This window comes from Populus euphratica, unplaced genomic scaffold (assembly GCF_000495115.2).
Source record: "Populus euphratica unplaced genomic scaffold, PopEup_1.0 scaffold528.1, whole genome shotgun sequence".
Classification (NCBI taxonomy): domain Eukaryota; kingdom Viridiplantae; phylum Streptophyta; class Magnoliopsida; order Malpighiales; family Salicaceae; genus Populus; species Populus euphratica.
This window is the reverse complement of record NW_011500078.1, coordinates 219749-228453: the sequence shown is the minus strand read 5'-3', so window position 1 is coordinate 228453 and position 8705 is coordinate 219749. Positions and strand designations below refer to the sequence as shown.

Here is an 8705-nt window from a genome sequence, read left to right as displayed (position 1 = left end):
TATAAAAATAACTCTAGTGATTCTATAAAACACACGAGCAGTCCATTACCAACGTGACATATTAAAAAAACTTAAAAGAGTATAAAATTCAAATAAGTCATCAAATACTAGATCAATATCTTCTTATTTTATTTGTGATGTTAAAAAAATATTACGCTAATAATAATTTTAATGTCTTTCCTACATTGAGAATAATTTTCTCCTTTTTTAATTTGGATTATTTCTAAGAGATTGAGGTTATGTTCATCTATCCAAATCATTTAATTCATGCAAGGCACTCTACTATATGTCGTGTGGCAGGAAATCATGTACAATACATTAATTTTCATATTTAGTAAGTCAACACATTTACTTTAAATTAGATCAAACTAACCCTTTACTAGTTTGCTTCCATTTAGTAAAAAACATTTATGCGGATTAATTGCTTATGACATATCTACCTTTTTTTTTTATTAAAGTTTGATTAGTTGAATCTCTTTATTACTAATATAATTAATAAGATCTTTCACTAATATATTTCCTTAACATTTAGGACCTTAGTTCATAACTTTATATTAACAACAATGTGTTGTCATAATAATAATGTAACACATGTTTATTTAGTAAGAAAAAAACCTTAAAAAAATAAAATCAATTTTTCTTGTAATTTTATACAAATTAATAAATTATAAAAAATAAATAAATATTCATAAAATTACTGAAAGAAATATAACTTTATATAAATACTAGCCCTAAAAGCTAATTCTTCAACCTTCATTCATCCTGCTAAACCTAACCATAAAAAGTATACGGACCAATAAAATACCATAAAACACCATTACAACTACAACTCATATCCATCACAAACAACTTTAAAACCATAGCTACACTACCATCACTCATTCCCATCAAAAACCAAACAAGAAAACTAAAAAAAACACTATTGAATAAGAAAGCTTTTCAAAATCTAGTAATGTATTAATATGATGTGAATAATTCCTCCTTTTAAAGGAAAGAATGTATGTATAATATATTTGTATGAATTATTTGCAAAAATAAAAGTATCGTTGATGTTGCAAAGTCTATCTTCTTTATTTATGTCTTTTATTTATTTTGATTACATTATTATAAGGATTTACTCTAATTTCTTTATCGGTATTATACCAATAACAGTTAAATAAAACCAATGTTTCTTGTGAACTTTGATATCAGAATTCAATAACCTTTTATACCTTGCTATAATAATCAACTTCAGACTCATTGAAAGTTAAACCCTTTATACAAACCCTACTATTATATGTCTTTCTACTCTCACCATACTTTTTAGTATGAAAGACATCCATTAATAAAAAATCTATTAGTTAAATACATATTATAACACTAGAGTTTTCTTTCAGGATCCAAAAATAGGAATTTGAATCTATTAGATTGTCTCCCGTGTTGAAAACCTGGTTTAAGTTAATAATTATTAATGATCAAATAAAAAACCTAATTAAATATATTCTTAAGAGTTATGAATTGTTAAATATTTACATGTGTTTTAAACCATGTGGTAAATTGCTCATCTTGTAATTGAAAATTTTAAATTTTATTGGCATTTGAATTTTAGAATAACAGTAATTGATGATGTTGTCTATAAAATTTTATGGGAATATAAGAGAAAATGATTTAAATAGTTACTAAATTGAGTTTATATGGGAATATAAGAGAAAATGATTTAAAATTATATAATTATAAAATTGACTTACCGAACAAAAAGTCTCAATTCATTGTAATTAAATAGCACGTAATTATATGTTTATCTGAATTAGATGTTTATCAAATATCTTCTCCTAACTACATTTTTCAATAATGGTTATCCAAGATAAAAAAAATATTAATAAATCTTCACTCGAAGGTAGTTCATTGTCGTCATCATATCTTGGAACGTAGTTGATTCTTGTTCTCAAGTAAAGCTCAAAAAATCGTCGTCATCATATCTTGGAATGCATTTGATTCTTGTTCTCAAGTAAAGCTCAAAATAATACGAGGTAAATGTTGAAATCTCTTCATTAATATAAACCTTATATATAGAAGCCTCGACATGTTCTTTTGTTTTAACCTTTTTCTTAAAGTTAAATAAGTATTTGTATGTAAATAATTAGAGATGAATAATTGAATGTTTTATAAAAGGCAATGGACAATTACTTAGTATGTAAGTAGTCTTTAAAATTTTGAATAGATAATACTTGTATTGCAATTAACCTTTAACTTTTGCCTCACATACTAAATGAATAGGTACATGCCTCACTAAGTTGAAGTGAAAAAAAAGTGAAAATCATTTTCAATTTGTAAATTATCTTTGTTATGTTCATTTTAAATTGACTTGATCAAACAAATATCTTTAAAAATTTACTAATTTATGTTATTGCATCTCATATCCTTTTTGACAATAAGTCCATATAAACAATTGCATCCCATATCCTTTTTTACGTTAATCTCTTAAGAAGAAAACTTCTAAAAATTATTTTATTTTATCTAATTATAGGTCACACTAGAATTAGAAAAAAATTGCTTTCCAATATTAAAACCAAATATAATGCCCTTATATTGTGAAACTAACTCATACAATCTTCATCTAATATTATCAGTGGTGCTACATCCTTTTCATTTTTACCTTGCAATAAGTTTTTTTTTTTGTATCAATAATGAATTGGCAAAAATCTCAAGTAGCAATCAGAAAAAAAAAAAGTTTTATCATTATTCATTAAAGCAAATGTCTTATTATTTTTCATATAATATGGCTAAGTTAATTTTTTATTTATGCTCTAACCAAAAACTATCTCATATGCAAGAAAATAATTTATCGTTCACTTTAAAGTTTTTTTATTTAAAAATTTTGTTTCCTTACAACATCATATATCAAAGCACTGAATGACCATAGCTTACTCAACTCATTAATCATTAAAGATAAAACATCTATATTCCTATCTAAACTATAACGATAAGATATGACCATAAATAAAAACATGAATTATTGTCTTCTACACATCACTAGGGCAAGTTGTAAATTATTAGTATGATCTGCCAACAAGAATAAAATGAAACAAAGGACCCAAATAGAATGAATTTGTTTGTACACAACCCAACAAGCTACTTTTGGGCTTTAACAACAAAAGAGTGCACCATGACTTCATCAACCTCATCATATAAATGATGTTATGTTATGTGATTAGTATTTTTTTCACATATAGACATCTAATTTATTCACCACTAATATTCTTTGGATTAGAAAGTATAGAATTAATAAAACCTTTAACTCCTTGAAGATAATCTTACTTATACAACTCTTTGGGTGAATCTAAATACATCTAAAAACAATCCATTACTTATGAAATTTATATAGAATATTGATGACAATATTTATTAATAATATAATCATCCATTCAAAATTCAATTTTTTTTTATTACAAATGAATTCACAATTCAATAACTAATTATCATTTCTACACAAAATCAATGTTGCGTCAAAATATAAACTAAACAATCATATTAACAAAAAATAATCAGGGTCCAACTAATTATCTATCATTTATTCAATTTAAACATATTTGATATAATTAAACTAATTCCTTTTAATTATTATTAATTCCAAAAAAAATCAATTTTCTCTAAATTTCCTTAAATTTCTAACTTTACAATAAAATTGACAAAATATGATTAATATTCATTAAATAACTCATCATTTCTTTCTTTATAACACACCTTAGTTACAAAATCAAACTTAATTTCATCATATTACAAACAAATTCAATTTCTCTCAAATCTTAAACAAACCCTAATATACAAATCATACATTAATACATCAAAATTCCCTAGAAAAAAGTTGTAAAACACTTAAATATACAATAAAACTACAAATACTACAACAAATTTCAATAAATTAACTTAAAATATAATTAGGTTATAAGAAAAAATGAGTAAATTTGCTTATTTGTGTAGTGAATCTTTAGGAAAGAATTTAATCAAAACAGATATACTAACACTACTGAGTAATATACTGGCCGTATTTATAAGGACAGGAGCCAGATTTGTCACAAAATAAAGAGGGAGGGGTTGTTGTTTGTGCTATGAAATAGAGGAAAAAGAAGAATAAAAAAAAGGGGGGGAGGGTTGTTGTTCATAAAGGAGGGGGGGCATTATGTTGACACGTAATGATATGTTATATTGCCAACGGAATATTTTATTGGTCATCAAATTTATTAATAATTTCGTGATCAAAATTACTTATTATTATTTTTATTGGTTATTACTGACATAATATTTTATGTCGGTCATTTTATTTCTATTTGTAATTTTTTCTAGTAGTTATCAATGCCAGATATGGAGTGAAATGTTAACTTGACCTTAGGAGGGAACAGTAACTATAAGTTTTAGCTTAGAACATGTAAAATCTCACCAGCAATATTCTCAAACCTAAATTAGTTCTGCTTCTTGTAATAATGCACTCAGATTTAACTAATTTTCAAATGATAACTAACTAACTTGTATAGAAATAGAGATGGTGCATCCCACAAAAACCAATGGAGTTTGCATTCATAAAGAAGGCAAAGATTAATAACACACAAGTTACATCTGTATAAGGGGGGTGGCCATGATTGCCATCACACCTTTTCAAGAACCAACAACCATATATAGCCCTTACAAAGAAAGGGGGGAAAAGGTTACAATGCCAATCTCTCTTTACACACTTGCGTAAGTATCTTAATATTTCGTCAACTTTCTTTTCTGAAAGTAGGGGAATCTAATAATCAAGCCTTGTGAGGAGGACACTGGTAGCACTTGGTGAATAGACCAAATGAATCAATCTGACGTATAAAGTTGAGCATGCTTGCCCATCCTCCAAATCCAAATCCCACAACAAAAACCCATACCACCACAAAAAAGTTCACGCAATACGAGCCCGCCCACCCTCCAAGAAATGGCGGTGGTCTCTCCACAGCATTCTGTGGAAAAACCAAACAAAGAAATTATCAGTAACTTGATTTATCTAATGAGAATAAAAATGCACTGAGTAATGTGAATGAATTGGGAGATTTTTTAGATGTCTGACCTCTCGAGCCGAAGCAGAAGAGAAAGTGACCATGTGTGCTAACGAGGGAATTATGTAAACAGTGAAGCTGACTAGAAGAGAGCCAACAGTGGAGTTGATAGGTCCAAAGAAAGGGAAGATGATAGCCAGGAACCAAATTGGTATCACCACAGGAAGTCTAGCCAGAGCTCTCTTGAACACGCTCTTTGTGTAATGAATCCCAATGAATTTCTCCCAGACAAAGTAAAGTGGGGTGCATGCAAACCCAAATGTTATGAACTGCCAAAAAAATAAAATCAAAACCTTGAAAGAATTGAATATATGGTAACTTTATTATTATTTTTTTTTAAAAAAAAGAAGAAGACTTTTTAGGCCCATGGAATTAAGGAAGTGGCAATTAGTTAACCTGATGAATGAGCATGAGTACGACAGCAGTATCTCTATATCCATTCCTTGGTAGCAAAGAGAGGGCATTAGAATGAGTAAGTAGAAAGTCCCCAAATGCCCAGTAAACAGCAGAAGCTGATGGCAGCGTCAAGGTTAACACATAAAGTGTTGCTATCAAGTATATTAGCTTGAACTTTTGTGGCTTCCACATTGCATGCATAATTTCACTACAATAACAATCCAAATTTAATTTTTTGATACAATTGTGCATATGTCATCCACACACAAGCGTGCGCGCAGACATATGGAGCATGTATTGCGTGTAAAAGTGATCTAGAATGGTGCTGTGGTTATAATTACAGGAAACCAAATGGAGAGTAAGTAATAAGAAAGTTGTTTATATATATACTGATCATCACTCACACTGTGACAGCATGCCCACCAAAGGTATAAAGAATGTTGGTAGCCCCAGTAAAATACAGAACCATTGTGGTTGGACCTGAGTGTTTCACTCCTTCAATCTTCGAAAAAAGAGGAGAGAAGTCAATGTCAAATGGATTATGGAAAGGATATTACACCAAAATGGACTTCTCAGCTGAATTTTATGCCACTTATCTAAGATATAACATGCAGTCTACCTGTCCATGGATTAGGGAAGCAATTGTCAGATACCATGCCGTATAAGAAGTCATCATAAGGCCTAGGAATGACCAAATTCTATAGTTGTGGAATGAAGGAATAAAGACAGTTGTCGCGCAGCATGCACCAAAGATATAGGTCCATGTTCTCTTGTCTAGGCTGTCGTTTATGTAGTAGATATTGCTGCGATTTAGCGAAGAAATTAGAGCAGTAGTGAAGGTTAGTTACGATGAAATCACTTCAACCAAATAGGAAAGGACAAAAAGGTTAGCATCACGATTGATGAATATGTAATAATACCTCGCACAGGCAATTAACTGAATGACAGACCCAAATAAAAGAAAAGTGCAGTTGAAAAAGAGGCCGACATTCCTCCAGTGTTTTCCCAGCAGCCCATCAAGAACTTCAAACCACTGCAAACAATACAATTAAGTTAAAGAAGAAGAAGAAGACGAAGACGAATACTAAAAGGTTTCTCCAACAAGACTTTTCAACCAGCATATTTCCAAGGCTAAGATACTAATTTGTAATTAATCATATATAGGGTATAAAATATATTACCTGAATTACATGATTCCTGAAATCAACCTTTTCTCTCTCTTTTCTAGTTCTATATTCAACATAAAGAACACTAATAAGGTAAGCAGTCCAGCTTCCCATCAAGCCATAAAACAGTTGAAACAGAATTCCAGACAACAAGCCAAGTTGTGAAAATGAGTAAGGCAAAGTGAGAAGCACTTGTGCAACCTACAATGCATTAAAAGACATATCAGCATATGTGTATTGATGGATTTATTTACACATATCTTGCATGATGACAATGAAACCAGAGAGCATTCTTGAATATATTGCCTGATTCGAAGCACAGCTGAACCAAGCATCACATACTGAACCACCATGCCAAAAGAACTTTGAGAATTTGCTCTTAGCAGACTTGGAATCCCCTTCTTCTCTCTCCATTTCCAAGTAGTTTCCAGCAATAACAGTCTCGACTTTCTCGGAAGCCATGCTGTAGCTTACTGGTGCTATTGTTGCGGAAGCAATGGACTAATAAAGAGTGTCTATAAATAGATAAAAGGGGTGCTTCCTTTCTCTATGTTCTGTTATGCTTCCTCTTCTTTCATCTTTATATATATATAAAAAAAAAATATTGGAGCAATTATTGAGTCACCCAAGTGGGCACCTAACTCTTGATGTCACCCTTGAAAATGTGATTTTCATATCACATAGTTCGACGAATGTCATGCTCATTTTCATAGGGTCTAGCTTTAAATCTCATTTGTGGGTGACACAGCAATGTCCCGTGCATGTGAGAAGCTAATTTCACTGTGCTCCTTTTTCTCTTCCTATGGGCTTGAAAGTGGAATGGTGGACCGGGCCTCTCATGCATTGCACGAGCTGGGTGGCCCACCACAGGCTTTTTCAAAACCAAACTATATATATATATAGAGAGAGAGAGAGAGAGAGATTTTAAATAATTAAAAGAGGGATTACAAAAGATGGGAATGTGAATCCATGGAGGCTAAGATGGAGTGAATGATGGCTTTGAGAAGTGGTGATGGTGCTAAACATGATTAAGACCACACGTGTGCCAACTGGCTTTACAAATCTTTGATTTTTAGGACTAAACTAAAGAAGGAAAACTGATGAGACCCTTCATTTTCTTATGTGAGTGTCTATTCCCTTTGGCCCCTTTGATTAGGCATCTCACCGATGATCTTGAGTGCATGTCTTACGTTAGTCATAAATGCGAAAGCAAATTTGGAATTGGTTGCCATGTTTGAATAACGGAGTTGTAAAATCATCCATTATTGCTATTGATCCGTTGAGTCTAACGGAAGGTTTAACCAAGTTCACCGAGAATCACATCAGAAACATGTTACTGTTTTGAGAAAGTTTGCCAGAACTGGGCCTGTTATTTCATAATTGAAATGAGATGGGCCCCGTATGCATATGCACATTTAGCTTGGATTATTTAGAAGTATTTTAAAAAAATATATATGTTAAAATAATTTTTTTTTATTTCTTAAAATTAATTTTTGATTACTACATTAAAATTATATGAAATCATAAAAAATAATTAATTTAAAATAAAAAAATAAAAAATAAATATTGTTTTCAAAAATATTTTTTAAATACAAAAATAAACGGGATTTGAATTAGATTATCATCATATAATTAATTTCAATTGAGTTTAAATCTTGTTTGGGAGTGTGCCTAAATGAAGGTTTGCAAAAATTTAATTTTTATTTAAATATATATTTTTTAATATTTTTTAATTTTTTAATGTGATGATATTAAAAATAAATAAATAAATATTATTTTAATATATTTTTTAGTAAAAAATACTTTGAAAAAAATAACAAATATATTCTCAAACACCCTTAAGAAACATGAGTTATGTTCAGATCAATCTTTTCCCATCCTTCTTAGGGCTTGTTTATAAATGTGGTTGCGGTTATTTTTTAAAGTGTTTCTCATATATAAATATATCAAAAAATTATTTTTCAAATCAGTGCATCAAAATGATATAGAAATATCAAAAAAAATATTAAATTTAAAGTAAAAAAATAAATTTTAATTCGTATATAAATATATCAAAAAAATATTTTTTAAAAAAAAATATTTT

General features: G+C 29.6%; 1 protein-coding gene across 1 annotated transcript; it reads right to left on the bottom strand.

Moving 5' to 3' along the window:
* Window positions 1-4526: 4526 nt before the first annotated feature.
* Window positions 4527-7256, bottom strand: LOC105108710 (auxin transporter-like protein 3). Its single transcript, XM_011003129.1, has 8 exons — window positions 6929-7256; window positions 6638-6823; window positions 6377-6489; window positions 6076-6259; window positions 5861-5958; window positions 5457-5664; window positions 5072-5329; window positions 4527-4964 (listed from the first exon to the last, which is right to left on the bottom strand). The coding sequence occupies exons 1-8, from the start codon at window positions 7082-7084 to the stop codon at window positions 4770-4772; spliced, it is 1398 nt and encodes a 465-aa protein (XP_011001431.1). The 5' UTR covers window positions 7085-7256; the 3' UTR covers window positions 4527-4769.
* Window positions 7257-8705: the final 1449 nt, after the last annotated feature.